Source organism: Hippopotamus amphibius, chromosome 3 (assembly GCF_030028045.1).
Source record: "Hippopotamus amphibius kiboko isolate mHipAmp2 chromosome 3, mHipAmp2.hap2, whole genome shotgun sequence".
Taxonomy (NCBI): Eukaryota; Metazoa; Chordata; class Mammalia; order Artiodactyla; family Hippopotamidae; genus Hippopotamus; species Hippopotamus amphibius.
The window spans coordinates 126,644,559-126,661,300 of record NC_080188.1 but is presented as its reverse complement, the minus strand read 5'-3'; the positions used below and the strand labels follow the sequence as shown (position 1 = coordinate 126,661,300).

At 49.8% G+C, this 16,742-nt stretch overlaps 1 protein-coding gene across 2 annotated transcripts; it reads right to left on the bottom strand.

The window, feature by feature from the left end:
- Positions 1–1,129: 1,129 nt before the first annotated feature.
- On the bottom strand, positions 1,130–14,996 carry SF3B2 (splicing factor 3b subunit 2). Of its 2 annotated transcripts, none has more exons than XM_057728940.1 (22): positions 14,832–14,996; positions 14,615–14,661; positions 14,258–14,335; positions 13,203–13,451; positions 12,940–12,990; positions 11,693–11,810; positions 11,290–11,390; positions 10,828–10,924; positions 10,572–10,663; positions 9,973–10,188; positions 9,691–9,828; positions 9,293–9,373; positions 8,873–9,100; positions 7,806–7,955; positions 7,033–7,122; positions 6,813–6,920; positions 5,890–5,997; positions 5,461–5,603; positions 5,269–5,370; positions 2,008–2,107; positions 1,718–1,903; positions 1,130–1,375 (listed from the first exon to the last, which is right to left on the bottom strand). In XM_057728940.1, the coding sequence occupies exons 1-22, from the start codon at positions 14,962–14,964 to the stop codon at positions 1,304–1,306; spliced, it is 2,688 nt and encodes an 895-aa protein (XP_057584923.1). In that variant the 5' UTR covers positions 14,965–14,996; the 3' UTR covers positions 1,130–1,303. The 2 variants fall into 2 exon arrangements, with proteins under 2 accessions (XP_057584923.1, XP_057584922.1); XM_057728939.1 differs by having other exon boundaries at positions 14,615–14,664; positions 14,832–14,979.
- Positions 14,997–16,742: the final 1,746 nt, after the last annotated feature.

The window sequence follows — 16,742 nt, the reverse complement described above, 5'->3', positions numbered from 1 at the left end:
CCCATCGGGTCTGTGGATCTGAGGCCCGACCCGCAGCCCGCGCAGGCCCCTTTCCGACCGCCAACCTGGCCCGCGCCCTGCGGGGGCTTCTTCGCCACGACCAGCAAAGGGAGCGATGGAGATCCAGCGGCCGGCTGGGTGCCTGTGGGCCCGGCAGTTTCCGCCCGCCTCTCCTCAGTGTGGGCTGGGGGACCTAGCGTTCAGAAGGCCTTTGGCACGGCTGCATTCTGAAGTTAAGCCCTGACCCATCTGGAGCCGACCACTTATTTTCTGTCCCTAATGCCCCCTTCCCACAAAGAACCATTGAGTCCCAAGCTCCTATCTCTACCCTCGATTTCTTCTACTTGTAATGTTTTTCTGCTTCATCACTTACTAAATGTCTACAATCCTATCCACCTAAGACCTTGCTCAACTGCCTCATCCTCCCTGGAGTCAACCACACTCCCAGCTCCAAGAACCATCTCGAAGCCTCCCGCATGTCAGCACCTCAGATGGTGCACTTAACATCAGCATCAGTGGTACAGCAGCAGTATGTGACTTCTCTTCCCAAGTACTTGGCAAATGCCTGTTGGACCCATTGGTCCAACCTAGTCTGGCCTGTCAGAAAGACTTCCCAGGACAGGGGGGACTAGAACCTGGGAAAGCAGCCCCTGCCCCCACCCCACCCCCTACCAAAACCTGGAGGCTGGTTGATGAAACCACCCAGGGGCTCAATGGCCTCAGGACAACCTATAGACTTTGAGCTGTGTTCTCTCCCAGGTAAGGACTTGGACTCTTTTGGCCACAAAGGTCTATTAGAAAGGCCTGACCTGGCCTACTTCCCAAGCCCAGTGTACTTCCTCAGCCCAGCTAGGGCACTTAAGCTGGCTATTTTTAGTCCCCAAGGACACACTAGTAAGGTCATATCAGACCTCGAGGTCCTTCCCCCAGAGCCTTCCTACAAAAGCAGGCAGTGGTAAAATACAGTCTCTGTGTGGCTTTCACTTCATCACCAGTCTCAGCTGTGACATCTGACCCAGGTGCCTGCCCCCAGCCACTGGAGCAACCTGAGGTTGTAGAAAATGGCTGTTTTCATTCTTTTGCAGGAGGGGACTAAAGGAAGATGAAGGAGGATCAGGAGTGTTACATATTCATCTCTTTCCTTGGGAAACAGCTTTATTTACAAAACAGGTCTAAAATAAGAACATGAAATGACAAGTCCTTGGGAATAGCAGGAGAGCTGGTTCTTGGGGACCCATATGTGAAGAAGCCCAGGTGTCCAGGCAAAGGGCCTAAAGGAGGGGGCCAGGTGTGTGAGAGGGACCTAAAATTTGAATTCTTTATATTTCTTGCTGCCCCCACGGCTGTCCTGGGGCTGAGCTTTCCGTTTCTTTTGCTGTAGGAGAGAAAGAGAAACAGGTTACAACAGGTTAAACAACCGGCTGATCCCCAAAACAAGGCCAGGCAGCCTGACACAGCCACATATGTCTGTGGAAAAAGTACTGAAACTGGAATTCTCAGCCTTGGATGCGTTCCTTCCCCTCCCTGTGCCTCAGTTTCATCATCCTTAGAGAGGGCAGCCCACTGGAGGATTCTGAAGGGTCCCAGCCCCAAGGAAGCTCAGGGCAGCAGGCACTGAGTTCTCCCTCCCTCTCACCACTAGAGGACACCACCCCACCGAGAGAGGCGGCGCTGGCCCCTGGCTCTCACACAGCCAGGCTCCTGTGCGAGCTCCCACCTTCTGCTTGGCAGCATGCTCGGCCACCATGTCACTGAAGTCTTCTTTCTCCACTTGTGCCTGCTGCTCCCGCACATGCTCCTCATACTTCTGAGTCATGGCCATGGGATCCAGCTCCAACTCTTCGGGGGCCAGGGCCACTTCCACACCTTGCAGCTCGGGGGCCGGGCCCTTCCGGCTCATAACCTGGAAAAGGAATCAGAGCCGTGTCATCTCCAAAGGGAGGCTCCGAAGCCCGAGCTCCTGCCCCCTTTCCCAGCCCCCACAAGCCGCGTCCTCCGAGGGCTCACCGTGGACATGTCATAGATGTGGGTGGATCCCATCATGGCCCCCCCAACAGTGGCCGTTCTCTTCTCTGGCAACACAGTGAACAGCTGAGGCGTCTCACTTCTGCAAAGGACAAGGAAGTCAAGCCCAAAAAGGAAAGGACAAAAGGGTCTCCAGAAGGAACAGCAAAGGGAATAAGGGCAGCACCCCCACCAAGCTCCCCAGAGAGATTCCAAGACACCCAGGGGAAAAATTCTGCCCAAACTGCCTCTACAGTTCATGGAGACCCATGAGAGGAAAAAGTGCCACCTAAATTTCAAGAATTCTACTCGAAATACAAGAGCAAATCTACCAGCATCAACCCAGACCATGATTTCATCCCCACCCCTCCCCCTGGAAGAGGTAAAAATCTATTCTCACAAAGCAACCAGAGTGGAATTCAGATCTTGTCACTGCTTCACGCAAAACCCTCTGAGGCTTCTGATCATAGTTGGAATAAACCCAAACTCTTTACCATGACCTAAAGGGTTCATAAGCTGGTCCCTTACCTAATCCCTGCTCACTATATTCTAGCCCCAGTACCCTTCTTTCTTCCTTGAATTTGCAAAACTTGAGACTTCTGCTTCTGGATAAGGAGTAACAGGGACTAGATGTACCCTCCCACCTGAAACAATCAAAAAATGGCAAAATATATGAAATAGTGCTTTTCAAGTCCCTGGATGTGAAGCAATGAAGGACAGTGATTCCTGAGAGACAGGAAACAAATGAGGTGATTCCTTCAACTGTCCATCCGACTGCACTGAGAGTTTCCAGGCTACAGAACAAGGAGGGGAAAGAAACTCCTGCAGAGCGCAGAGGACTCTAGGAGTTGAAGGGGTGAAGCCAACAGTGCAGGGAAACTAAGGCAACTAGAGATCCCAGGACAGAGGACTGCAGAAGAGAAAGCAGCACAGAGACTCCAGAACTCCAGACCTACAGAGAATCCCCTCAAGTTCTCAGGTGAGTACTGTGTGGGAGGAAACTCCCAAGGCCAAGGGAAGAACCACATGAAAGCATTAGTGGTATCACACATGCCTGCTCTTCACTCAGGACTGAGAACAGTGCCTAGTCCCACTGGCCAGACTGAAACACCTCCTGCTTAACAGCCTATTGGATAGTGTTTAGGGTCTTATGCCTTCCTAGTGAACAGGACTGAGCACTGCTTTAGTCCTGCCTAATGAACCTGAAAAGCAAGACCTGAAAGAATTAAACTGTTTCCAAGTACTTTAACTGTAACCCTGAACAAAGCTACAGAAGATTTATAGGACTACAAAATTACCCTGGAACTGACAAAGGTACATTTCACAAAGTCTGGCATCCAATCAAAAATTACTGGACATGCAAAGAAGCATGAAAATACAATCCTTGGGACCTCCCTGGTGGCGCAGTGAATAGGACTCCATGCTCCCAATGCAGGGGGCCCAGGTTCTATCCCTGGTCAGGGAACTAGATCCCACATGCATGCCGCAACTAAGAGTTCACAGGCCACAACTAAGGAGCCCATGTGCTACAACTAAGGAGCCTGCCTGCCACAACCAATTAAATAAGTTTTCTTAAAAAAAAGAAAATACAATCCTTAATGAGGAAATCAATCCACAGAGGAAGTGAGTGATTAGCACTGACATATACACACTACCAAATATAAAATAGCTAGTGGGAAGCTGCTACAGAGCACAGGGAGATCAGCTCGATGCTTTGTGACGACCTAAAGGGGTGGGATAGAGATGGTGGGAGGGAGGCCTTGGGAGGGAAGGATATGGAGATATATGTATACATGTAGCTGATTCACTTTGTTGTATAGCAGAAGCTAACACAGTGTCATAAAGCAATTATACTCCAATAAAGATGGGGGAAAAAAAAAAACACCCGGAACTGGCACAGATGTTAGCATTAGCAGGCAAGTACATTAAAATGTTATTATAACTGGATTTCATATGTTCAAAAGTCAAATAAGAGACACAAAAGATATAAAAACACCCAAATCACACTGCTAGAGATGAAAACTACACTGGATGGGATTCATGTCAGATTAGAAATAGCGGAAAAAACATTAGCATACTTGAAGACATAAGAATAGGAAACTTCTAAAATGAAATACAAAGAGAAATGAGAAATTTTTTAAATGAACAGAGCATCAGTGAACTGTAGGACAACTTCAAGAAATCTAACAGATGTGTAATTGAAGTTCCTAAAAAAGAAGAGAAAGAGAAGGGAACAGGAAAAAAATATCTGAAGAAATAATGGCCAGAATTTTTCCAAAATTAATAAAAACTATAAAGGCACAGATTCAAGATGCTTAACAAACCCCAAGTAAAGAAATATAAAGATGGGAATTCCCTGGCAGTCCAGTGGTTAGGACTCAGCACTTTCACTGCTTTCACTCCCAGCTTTCACGGGGTTGGGGAACTAAGATCCCACAAACTGCTCAGCACGGGCGAAAAAAAGGAGAAAAAAAAGAAATCAAACAAAAAAACCCACCAAACCATAAAAAAAGAAAGAAAAAGAAATATGAAAAAAACTAACATGCTACACTACACTGCATGTCATAAACTGTCCAAAACAGTGATTAAAAAGAAAATCTTAAAAGCAGCCAGAGAAAAATAACACAAATGCACAGAGGAACAAAGGAAGGATGATGACAGATTTCATGTCAGAAACTATGCAAGAAAGAAGACACTGGAGCAACATCTTTAAAGTAATGAAAGAAAAAAACACTATCGATAGCATCCTGTATCTTTCAAAAAGGAAGGCTACTACACAGTTACTATTTTTGTTTACATGGTCAATTATCTTTTAGAGAGATTTAAATAATAAGAATTGTATAATACCATTTACAGTATTCTTTCATTTGCTTTTACAGTTCCTCCTGCCTCAGCTCTCAGCCCAAACACCTCCTCCTCGTGGGCCTTCCCAAAGCCCTCCCCACCACCCAAATCCCTCTACATCCCATCACCCAGTTTCCTCCTTTGCTACGCATACTAACCACATCTGAAATTATTTTGTTCTCTGATGACTTGTTTATACCTCACCTGACTTTCTTACTGCTGACGCCCCAGTGCCTAGAGCAGTGCCTGGCACAGAGCTGGTATTCAACAATTGTTTAAAAAAAAAAAAAAAAAGAGGGGGGTGGAGGAGGGGGCAAATTCAGCTAGTATTTGAAAAGTATTTGAAGATTTTTCTAAATTTTTGAAAAATCCACGAAGAGGCTGAAAATCCTCCTTCTCAGCCCTGCCTGGTTCCCTCACCCGTCCATCGCCTCCTCAATCTTCTTCTTCCTCAGTTCAATGAGTTCAGGGGTCTCCATTCCAGCTGGCACTGAGGAGAACCCTCCAGGAGTGATGAGGCCGCTGTGGAGAGAACAACGAGCTCTGGAGTAAAGGCAAGGCCCCGAAAGACAGACAGACTAGTTCAGAGAGGCAAAGCCTCTGCCTCCCCACCTGTCTGCAGGGGTTATGAAGCCTGTCTCGTCTGGCTTATCTTCATCACTTTCCTCCTCTTCCTCTTCTTCTGAAGACTCTTCGTCAGATGGCTCCAGCTCCCCCCAAGGGGTCCGATCAATCTCTTCCTCCTCAGTCTTGGTCTGAAAGACATCACTCACTCATTCAACACACGCTTACTATAGGCCTATTATGTCAAGCAGCTGTAAACGGAAGGGATACAGGAGTAAGCAAACAGACGATTACCCCTACCCACAGAGAGCTCGTATTCTAGTGGGGAGCTGGCATTACAGCTCAGGAAAACATGTCTTTTTTCAGACTTTGAAACTTTAGAACACACACCAGTTCTCTGGTAATGAAGCTATAAACCAGCTGTCTCTGAACTTCATGAGTTTAACTAAGACCAAGCTTGCCAGCCATGGCCCATACCTGAAATTCAGCAGCATTGGTTCCAAACACATCCCCGTAGAGGGGTTTCCCAGTCTCATCCACTGGGGGTTTGCCCCAGCCACCAGCATGGTACCCAAAGGAACAGCTCTGCAAGACAGGAAATGCAAGTCAGTTCCACACCTATGCTCCAAAAGAAACACTGAGGCCCTAGAGAAAAGTCGCGTTCCAGAGTACAGAACTAACGGGAACTATGATTATGATTATGATTTCAGAGAAAAATTGAATGTTATAAAGCATTACAAAGCAAAACTAGGAAACAACAAAAATCTGGAGGGAACAGGATGGGAAGGTGGGAGCAGAAAGCATGCTAATAATTTCAGCCTTTGTGGTGGAGTCCATGCTGTCTGAAAATGAAACATATACTTTCAAAAACATGACTCAGCTTCTTAACTGAATTTTCCTAACTTTGGCAAGCTTTTAGAATCTGTTTCTCTTAAGGGACAGAAGTTTTTATCTGAAGTTTAACAATTACTTCTTTTTCACTTTAATAAATCCTTCCTTAAAAAACTTTTAAAAATTAAAATAAGTTTAATGCCATTTCTGAGATGAAATTATATCTGTCTATCCCTGTGTATATCAGAGAGAAATATGGATGATGTGTTTTTATCTTTGTGTTTGTCAATTCTGATTGACCATTTTACAGCAAGTATCTTGGGTTCTTTTTAAACAAAAACCATCACTCCTGGGAAATTGCCTGGTGGTCCAGTTAGGACTCTGTGCTCTCACTGCAGAGGGCTCTGGTTCAATCCCTGGTTGCAGAACTAAAATCCCACAAGCTATGCAGCGTGGCCAATTAGGGGGAAAAAAAAACAGAAACATGGTAGAATAAGAGAAGGGAAAAAAAATCATCCTCTAGTTAAAAAGTAGAGTCAGCAAAGAATGTAAGAAAGGACGGTGCTCACCTCAGGGATAGGCGAGTTCAGCCCAGGGATTTTCAGGTTGGGGTACGACGGGGGTGGTCCATATCGCTGCATGGCAATCAGCCACGGGGGAGGGACCTTGTGGGCATTCTGCAGGAAAAAGAGGACAGGATACCATCTGCCCAACCCTGTCCCTTTGTCTCCCTCCCACCCCAATTCCCAACCCCTTCTCTGCTTTCCCAGTCAGGTAACTGGCACTCACTGGTCCTACTGGCATCCCCAAAGAAATCCTCAGCTCGTCAGACAGATCTCCTGGCTTCTTCTCCTTCAGTCGTGTCTCAAACTCCTTCCCCTGAGGAAAAGACCAAGCAGGCTGTATTGAGGATGCCAGACACACACTGGGAGGTCGATTGCAAGAGAACACGAGAACAAAGACGAGACGTTCCAATCCACATCAGACACAAAGTCCCCCTGAGGGCTGCCCAGTTCCCACTCTGATTCTCATCGCTTCTTTCCCTGGCTAGAGTAGGGAAAGGAATAAAGGCCAGGAAGGAGGGGGAAAGGCCAGACTCCCAGTGCAGTCACTAATCCACTATAAGAACCTGGCCAAATCTAAGGACAGGCTTTCTCATCTGCTAAATGAGGACATGCGAGAAGATGATCTCCAAGGTTCTTCCACCTCAAAAATTCCATGATATCATGGTGATTGACATTTCAAAGATCAGGAAAAAAAAAAAAAAACACTTCTCTCCTATCTGCAATACTAAATGTTTCCTAAAAGCCTCTGCCCTTGGCTCCTCTGTTCCTAAACCACCCACCATAAACAGTGATCCCCCCTCAAAGACATGATGTGCATCCCTCCTTCAGAAAACCACCTCATTCCAAATTCCATCCCATCCGAGCAGAGATGATGGACAATTCTAAGGCTAAGGAGTGGGGGGACCCATACCCGCTTCCAGCTTCCAAAGCCCTCTGACCCAGAGTTACTCAGGCCAGACCAAAGTCCCAGCCTTGCCTCCCCGCCCCCTCCCCAACCTCGTAGTACAGGTCCCCGTGGATGGTCAGCTTTGGCTTGGTCTGCCACTTGAAGAAGGCATCGTGCAGTTTCTGGTAATCGATGTCAATTTTTCCCATCTTGGGCCGAACCTTCTCTCGCATTTTCGACTTCATGGTTTTCTGCTCTTCCTGTGGAGCACGGCAGAAGACACACCTTAAAAGGTATTCACCAAGTTCAACTCTTGGTAAGCCTAAATCCCCACTCCCAAGAGAGAGGGAAACCTCATTTGTCTCCTTCTGAAAGTCACCAAAATCCTTCCTGCTCAAGCCCCTCAAAATTACATGATTCATACGGGGATATGTGCATAAAAACAGATGATTGAACTTGGTGTACTCTCCCAAAAAATAATAAATAAATAAATAAAATGAAAAAAAAATTACATGATTCACGTTGAACAAAAAAGATATAACTATGAAATCACCCTCAGCTACGTACATCAAATATTTTTAAGCCACCTGATGAAGAGACTGAGCTCATCAGTTGCCTCTGCCGAGAACCAGGTGACAACAGTCTAGCTGGGAGGCAGAGTTTTCACCATGTACTTTGGTTCCTCCAGAATTTTTGTACTACACACAACTATTACCTAATCAGAGTATTTAATTAAAACTTTTTAACTTAAGAAGTTATACGACCACCATACATTTCTAGCCACAAGTACATCAGGTTCACATCAGGGACAGAGAACTGTGGACACAGCCAAAAGCAACCCTGCAGAGGAAGGAGTCACCGTGTGCAGGTCAGAGAGCAGGCAGAGTGCAGGCAGGGGGGCGAGGAGACAAGGGGGCAAACCGAGCTGCCCAAAGCCAGAAGTCTTGGGGGGGGCAGGAGAGCGAGCTCTGAGCATACAGAAGAGGTCTGCCTTTCGTGAGGTATCCTTCCCCTCCTGCCCTCCCCGCCATGTGTTACATGCAGTGCCGACTCCTAAAGAATAAATCATCAGACAATTAACGTGCAGGTGGACTTTGGGAGCTGCTGCAATGTAGAAGTCAGTTGCTGCTAAGGACGTGGATCCCAGGGCAGATCGGGGCCCCAGCCCGGCCCTCACCTTCTCCTGCAGGGCCTCTCGCATCTCCTGGATGCCTGTGCGTTTGATGAAGTCAGGCAGCTCAAAGGGGGGCTTCTCAATGCCTCGTTTGCCCTGCAGGTACTTGCGCTTAAAACACCAGTGGCGTGGCACGGGCACAGAATTCCGAGTGGCCTTGAGGTGAACCAAGAGCTTGGGGTCCTGTGCTGTCACGTCATGCATCTCCACGACGTCGGGCCGAGCCACGAGCTGGAAGACACAGCAGCATCCCTCTGGAGAGCCTGGACTTCTCAGATCTAAAGCCTGCTCGCTTTCTCCTCCTCAAAGGGCCTGTCCTGGGCCTCCCTTGAAGCCCTCCTCCCCACCCCAGTGAGGCTCCGGGAGCTCCTCGGGGGCTCTCCCAGCCGGGCTCCAGGGCCTGTGCAGCGTCTCGGCGCTCACCTGCTTCAGTTCAGCCACAGTGAAGCGATTCATTCGCCGCAGCTTCTTCTTGGACAGCTTGGGGGCTTCCGGCTTCTTCTCCTAGAACAGAACAATGTTATGTTTTGTTTTGTTTCAGCCGCGCTGCGCAGCTTGCCGGATCTTAGTCCCCCAACCTGGGATTTAACCCATGCCTCCTGCAGTGGAAGTGCAAAGTCCTAACCTCTGGACCGCCAGGGGAGTCCCAGAACAATCATCTCCTGTGAGTAGGATTCTTAGGCGTGAATCGACCGCCCAGCTCACTCTGAAACTTAAGCCACCAAAGGACTACGTCTCGCCTGCAAGAGCTCACCACTGGATGCACCTCAGCTACTCGCCCCCAGAGTCCTTGTTTCCCCGACAGGGGGCGTGGGCCTCACCTGCTCGTCGTCGCTGCTGTCATCCTCACTGTCCTTGTGCTCCTCCTCAAAGCCCTTCTTCTTGGGGGCCGCAGAGTTCTCCAGTTTGTCAAGTTTCTCTGGCTCCTTCTCTTTCTCCTTCTTCACGTCATCAGTGAGCTGAGGAAGGCAGACAACATGGCAACCCCAGCCCTGGGCCCCTCCCTGGTTCCTGAACCTGGCACTGAAGAGATGCCCTCCTCACCCCATCCCTGCCCCTTTCCTGCTCAGCTCTGCCCCTTCACAGTGCGCTGCTCCTTATACCTTGAAAGCCTCAAAAATCCTCTTGAAGAAGATGAAGTTGGGCTCGTAAATTTCAGGCTCTTCGGTCACATACTCAATTTCCACATCGGCCGCCGGGGAATCAGAGCCACGGGAGCGGCCTGACTCTTTGTCTCGGTCCCCTGAGCTCTCAGATGATGCCCCCCGCACCCGCTGGGGCTTTTTCTTCTTCTTTCGGTTCCGACGCTTCCGGTTTTTCTGCCAAAACATGGAAGACCAACGAGATCAGAGAATCCAAGCATCATGCCTGCCTCCCAACCCCTCATCTCCTGACCCAATTTCCCCAAGTGACTGAGCCTTGAAGTCAGACCACGAAGTTCCATCTCTCTCAAGCTGTGTGCCTGTGAGTAAAAACTACTGCGCCTCTTAGAACCTCACTTATTTCAGCTCTAAAATGGAGGCATGCATCACGCTCAGAACTCAAAGGAACTATGCCCGCTGAATAAAAAATACCTGTGATGGTTTGGACAAGGAACTGGCACAAGACAGCAGCCACTACTTATTGAATGTTTACAACAGGAGTTATTTTAGTGCCCAAACCCTCTCTCTGACATCCCTTCCAGATCCAGCTCCATCCATACCTCTTTTTTGGATACAGACACTGTGTCCTCCTCAGTCTCTGATGCTGAGTGGCCCAGGGACGAGCGAGTATCTGTTTCCATTTCCTCCTCCTCTGTAAAGGAAGAAGAGGGCTATCAGTCTCTTCAGGGTACCCCCTCTTTACCAAGAGCCAGTTTCTCTCTCAAATCCTCCTCGGGGGAGGGAAGAGGAAGGCCGCCTCAGCCTTAGCTCTGCAGGTTCTGTCCTGCCGCCCTCGGGACGCGGTGACACACTCACCTTGCTGAGAGTTCATCTCTTCCTGGCGGCTCTCCTTTAGCTGCAGGATCTTTTCCAAAGCCTGGGGGATCTTGGGGCCCACAGAGGGGTCATCCATCTGCCAGAGACAACCCAGGCAGAGGGGGTGATCACAGTGCCCCTTCTCCTCTGACTCCTACCTCCTGTACTCAAAAGGCTGTGGGCCAGGTGTTGGGAACAACATATAGTGGACACCACCAACCGGATTCAACCATCCCTCAGCATCCCTCAGAGTGAAGCCCAGAACCCTACCCCAGAAACATCTCCCAGACCCTACTGCCTGCCCTACCTAAGTATGTTTTAACTAAATATGGCTCCCCCCGCCACCCAAGCCCAATCTCCAGAAGTTCTCCCATCTTCTCTGGAATCCTTCTCAAAAAACCCAGAAACAGTCCTGTTCTAAAACACGCTCTCCTGTGCCTTGGAAAAAATCCACAGTCTCACCTCTCTGTTCTCATCTCCAGGGGGTGGTGGGGGACCACGAGGCCGAGGAACAGGGGCTCCCATGGGCAGCACAGTAGGAGCGGGACCCACCGGAGCAGCCACTGAGAGGAGAAAAAAAAATCTAATGTCGGAAGAGACAAATCACACATTTTAAAAATTACCTTCTGTGCTTCAAAGTCAGGGTAGTGGTTACCCTTGGGAGAGGGAGTGGCTACAGGGTACAGGACTCCTGGGGTGCTGGTAGTTTTGGTTCTTAGCCCAAGTGCTAGTTGTATGGATGTATTCAGTTTGTGAAAATTCACTGAACAGTACCTTTACAACACGTTTACTTTTTTTAACGTGATATACACTGAAGTTAAAAAATTTCATCACCCTCTTTGCCCTTCCATTTCCAGGGTCTTACCTCGAGGACCCAGAGGAGTGCGAACACCAATTTGGCCCATGTCTTGTGGGGGCCGAGGGACTGGGGTACCCATCTTGGCAATCTCCTGCTGTCGTTCCTGCTCCAGTAACACAGCTGCCTAAAAGAGGGAAGTAGGAGTTGGAGACACAGCTTCAGAAATCCACTGGGCAGGCAACCCCTGGCAAATGCAGCCTTTCAGCCAGGTAATAGGCCCAAGGAGAACTGATTAATCAGGGAACACCCGCGTTCTGATATCCTCGCCACCCCCACACTTCCAGGCAATTGATCCAAGTGAAGAGGCCCTTTCACCACAAAAGAAAACCCCTGGAAATAACACCAAGAAAAACCCTGGGAAACTTCTGGTTGCTAACAGAGAATTTAATAGTTAGTAAACACTGCCTTCTGTTTTTTAACAAGATTTTTCTTCCCCAAGAGATTATTTCTAAGGAACAGTGAATTCTTTTCTTGCACCTACCCCCTCAAGATCTAGTACAATCTGGGCAAAGACAGTACTCTGTAAATATTTCCAAATTTATAGATGTTAATGCTTAGTTTCTAATACTCCTGAGTAACCTACTGGGTAAAAAATGATATAATGCGTCTCTGTGGCTGAATGTCTTATGTGTTATTTTCTAATTCATAGCCATCCCGTTTAAACTAAATCCGATACAAATCACTAAATTAGCCCAGAGTTCTCTCCAATGTACCTATGATGATACCATGGAAGACTAGTAGGGGTCAGGAAACTTTTTCTATAACGGGCCAGTCAGTAAATATTTTAGCCTTTACAGGCTCTCTGTACAGATTCTGTTATGTATTCTTTGTTTGTTTTTTGTTTTTTTTAAACAATCCTTCAAAAACATAAAAACCATTCTTACACCACAGGCCACACAAAAACATGCTATATTCCAGTTTACCAACCCTTTGGCTACACGAAAGACAGTATTTGAAAGATACTGGAACTTAGATGAGGATGAAGTAACCTCCACAGAAAAGTTTCTTTTCTTTTCTTTATTTTTTTGTGGCCATGCCACATGGCTTGCAGGATCTTAGTTTTTTAGTTCTCCCACCAGGGATCAAACCCAGGCCCCTCACAGCGGAAGCACAGAGTCCTAACCACTGGATGGCCAGGGAATTCCCTCCATGGAAAACCTGAATAGCATTTCTTGTTTTAGACTATAAGCACTAGAAGTGACAGACAACGGATTGGACCATGAGGTCAAAGGTTAGGATGAGGGAGGCATTACCCGCTTCTGCTGCTCCAAAAGTTCATGTTCCTTCAGTGAATGATCTCCCTGCTGAAAAAAGAAAAGAAGTTCATACCAGCACCAACACTCCATGGGCCGGTCTACCACAACTCTGTTTCCTGGCCTCCTCTTCCAGCCTAGGGCCCAAGTCTCTAGTCCAGACCTTCCCAGAAGCCTTGGCCCCAGGATCCAGCTCTCTATGAGGCTCCACAGCCCTTCCAGGACCCTGACGGGGCCCAGGTGCGGGCTGCCACCTGCCCTACCTGCTTGGCACGCTCCTCCTGCTGCATCAGCAAGGCTGCCTGCTGCTGCGCCAGCTTTAGCCGCTCTTCCTCCGACAGTGCCACAGGCTCACCCACCCGGAGAGGAGGAGGGGGCCCCAGGTTTGGTGGGCGGGGTCCAACTGCCATAGGAAAGCCAAGGCCAAGGCCGGGTGGGGGTGGTGGGGGTGGTGGAGGAGGTTGGAGGGGAGGGAGTCCCATGGGTGGGGGTGGCATGGGAATCCCAGAGAGCTGTGGGAAAAAAATAAGACAGGTAACTGAGAAGCATTTATCTAACTGCAGACATTTGCTGGGGAACTACTATAAGCCAAGTACTGGGATTCAAAGTCAAATGACACATTGTTCTTGCATTCAAAAAAAAAATACAGCAGTATCAAGAATATACAGAATATACAGAATATTCTATAGTATCAGGAAAAGAGGATGTTAATTTGGGGATACCAACTAATGAAAGCTATCAACTCTCTCTCCAGAAATATATCATGAACACAGACTTTGCATACAATTTTAGGAGATGCAAGGACACCTCCAAAGGCCATCTAAGAACTCCTCATCCCACACACAGAAGTCCCTGGACTCCAAGTTAGAACCACTACTCTAGAGAAAAAGAGTCAAATCCTGGATCAGAAAAGACATGGAAATTGAGAGAATTTAAATAAGTAGGAGCCTGTGTGCCCCCAAAACGCACTAAATATAGAGAGCATGAAATCAAATCACAGGGTAAGCCCTAGTTTCTCACTGAATCACATGGGAACTGTGTGCTAGGAGGGCAGAGAAAGGGTGATTATTTCCCGCTAGGGGAGGATCAAGTCAGGCTTCCAGATATTTAAGCTGAATCTTAAATGCCATGCAGAATTTGGAGGGGCTGACACTGAGGAAGGAGGCAAGGATCAGGACCAAGGGAGAACTGAAACAGTCCCAATTCTGTCATCACAGTACCTCCCTGCCCAATCGGCTAGTTGCATCGCTCTGTACACTCCATGTGAGAAGGGGCGCTACTCTGAGTAGAAAGATATCAAGCGGGACGGCCTCCTTACCTGTGCTGACATAGGAGGGGGAGCAGGTTTGTCCCCATCTTCACCTCTCAGAACGGGTCGATTCAGGACGATGCCAGTCTGCGAAAGAGAAAGGACTCTAGGTCCGTCCAAGAGGAGCTGTTCCACTAAGCAACGTTCGCTCTCGTCTATTCAACAGAATTTACCCAGCGCCTGCCTGCCAGAGCTGGAATTGGGCTCTAGAGGACTAATATATCTGAGCAGACAAGAAAAGGCAAAACGAGCAAGCCCCCACTTGCCGTACCGAGATACATTAAGAGCGAACACCAAGTTGTGAGGGATTATTAATGCCTCCTCCAAAAGCTCCGCCTATCCTCATGTCCCGCCACCAACACTTACCTGACGGGTGTAGCTCTGCAGCCGCTCCACCAGCTCCTCGCGACTCCCTGCTGGGCAAAGCACAGGATCAACGGGGTAGGTCAGGCGGAGCAGGCCAGGCGGCCCAAGTCAGGCCCCCGCGGCCAGCCTCCACCCCCGCCCCCGGGTCTCCGGGGTAACCAGCTCCGCTTCCTCGCAGGCCTGCACTTTCCCGCTCTTGACCTCCCGGGCTCCTCACCCTGGATCGGAGCTCCGATCTCTGCTAATTTGGCCTGCAGCTCCTGGGCAGCCCAAGCACCATAGTGCCCAGGAGGCGGCGGCGGCGGCAGCTGCAACTCTCCTTTAGGAGGCTCGGGATGCTCGGCCGCCATCTTAGCCGCGGGAAGGCGCGCGACCAACCCGGAAGCTCGGGGCCGCCGTCGGGGTCACTTTCCGGAACTTCCGGCAGCGCCATACGCCGCGTCCGCTCGAGGCTGGTTAGGCCGTTCCGATTAGGGCCCACCCCCTGCCGTTCTCCAACAGTCCTTAGGCGGCCTGGCTGCGAGGCCTTCTGGGAGTTGTAGTGCGTAGGCCACGGTCTCTGGGTCCAACGCAGGGACGCGAGGACCGTGGCCGGCAGCAGCACCAGGGAGCACTGTGGGCCAGAGCCGGGGCGGGGCTGTGGGGAAAGGGGTCCTGCCCGCAGGGCGTGCTTTCTGCGTCTCACTGGCTGCAGCACTGACCTCCCGCCTTCCGGCCCGACTCCCTGGTCGGGCGTGAGAGGCCCGGACGCTTACGTTCCCGAGGGACTCGTTCCCCCGGCGGCCGCGCGCTGTGGGCGCCAAGCGGGAGGTTGCAGCCGATGCCTGTGATAAAACAGTGTCTGATTGTCTGCCCGCCCACTCCCGGCCCAGGCACGGATGAATGGGCTGAAAGGGGATCGGAGCCGGGAGCGAAGCAGGCCCTCCGGGCTGAGCTCCAGCTGCCGACCTGGGGGAAGGGCCACACTAAAGCCCCTTTTTCCACCTTCCTGGCCGGCTCAACTGTCATCTCTAAGCTGTCTCCCGCCCTTCCTGCCCTGGAGCGCCCGTAACACGTCCAAACCTCCACCATTTGTTTTGAAATCTTTCTTGCCCTTTCTCTGCACTTCCAACCCCAAGACATGAGTTTTTAAGTCTCTCGCAGTACTTTGTGTTAAAAGAAGCCCTCAATAAATGATTACTGGGCGGGGGGCGGGGGGGGGGGGGCAAATGGAACAGTCTTTCCGGACACAGGATTTTGGTCTTTTTCAGTCTCGAAAATAAACTCAGGGGAATTCCCTGGCGGTCCAGTGGATAGGACTCAGTGCTTTCACTGCGCACGGGGATTCCATCCCTAGTCAGGGAACTAAGATCCCACAAGCTGCACGGCGGCCCCCCCACCCCCCCCACCCCATAAAAAAGGAAGGAAGAAAGAAAATAAACTCAGGACGTTTTCTTCCCTCATCCCCACCAGCCTACTGGCACAGCTGACCCTGTCTGGTGCTCCTCTAACCCACCAGCGGCCTGTGCCCCTGAGGAAGGGATAGGCAGGTGACCCTTGTTTGCCCACCTTCTACTTCTCCCTGTCCTGACCAGTCAATTCAGTTAACCTTCCCACCTCTGCCACTAGCTCTGAGGTCCCTCTCCCATTCTAGCTCTGCTCTCTCACTGACAGTCAGGCTCCCGTCCTGGGAGAGTGTGTGTGTGTTGGGTGAGAGAGCAGGGAAATTCGAAATGGTCTCCTTTCCTCCCCAACACCCACATCTTTCAGATCTTCTCTCTAGCATGCTCTATTTCACTCACCACCCCCAACAAAGGAGTAGCTGGGAGCAGGGAAAAAAGAATGGGATGTCAGGTCCAGGGAAGGTGCAATTTAGGAGAGACAAAGAAAAGGATGGGGCTAGGAAGGCTGCTCCCATCCTAACCCTGGCTAGGAGATTCTTTTTATCATCGCCCCAACCTGGACCCTTCCCCTTTTCATCACTACCACCATCCCAGTCTCCTGACACTCCCAAAAGAGAAGCCAAACCCAGAAAGGACAGAAGAAAGAACAGCAATGCCCTCCCCTCCAGCTTGTCAGCCCACTCAGGCAGACCCATTCCTGACCCAAAGGAGGTGTCTTTCTGGCTCTCTGTAACTGGAGAGCCACT

What these genes read in the sequence shown, in the direction of transcription:
- SF3B2 (XM_057728939.1), bottom strand. Translation starts at nt 14,964, where the DNA reads ATGGCGGCCGAGCATCCCGAGCCTCCTAAAGGAGAGTTGCAGCTGCCG. An exon ending in CCCCTCCTATGTCAGCACAG is followed by an intron (nt 13,452 to 14,257) that starts GTAAGGAGGCCG and finishes TTTTTCCCACAG; the next exon opens with CTCTCTGGGATTCCCATGCC. An exon ending in GGATTTTTGAGGCTTTCAAG is followed by an intron (nt 9,829 to 9,972) that starts GTATAAGGAGCA and finishes TGCCTTCCTCAG; the next exon opens with CTCACTGATGACGTGAAGAA.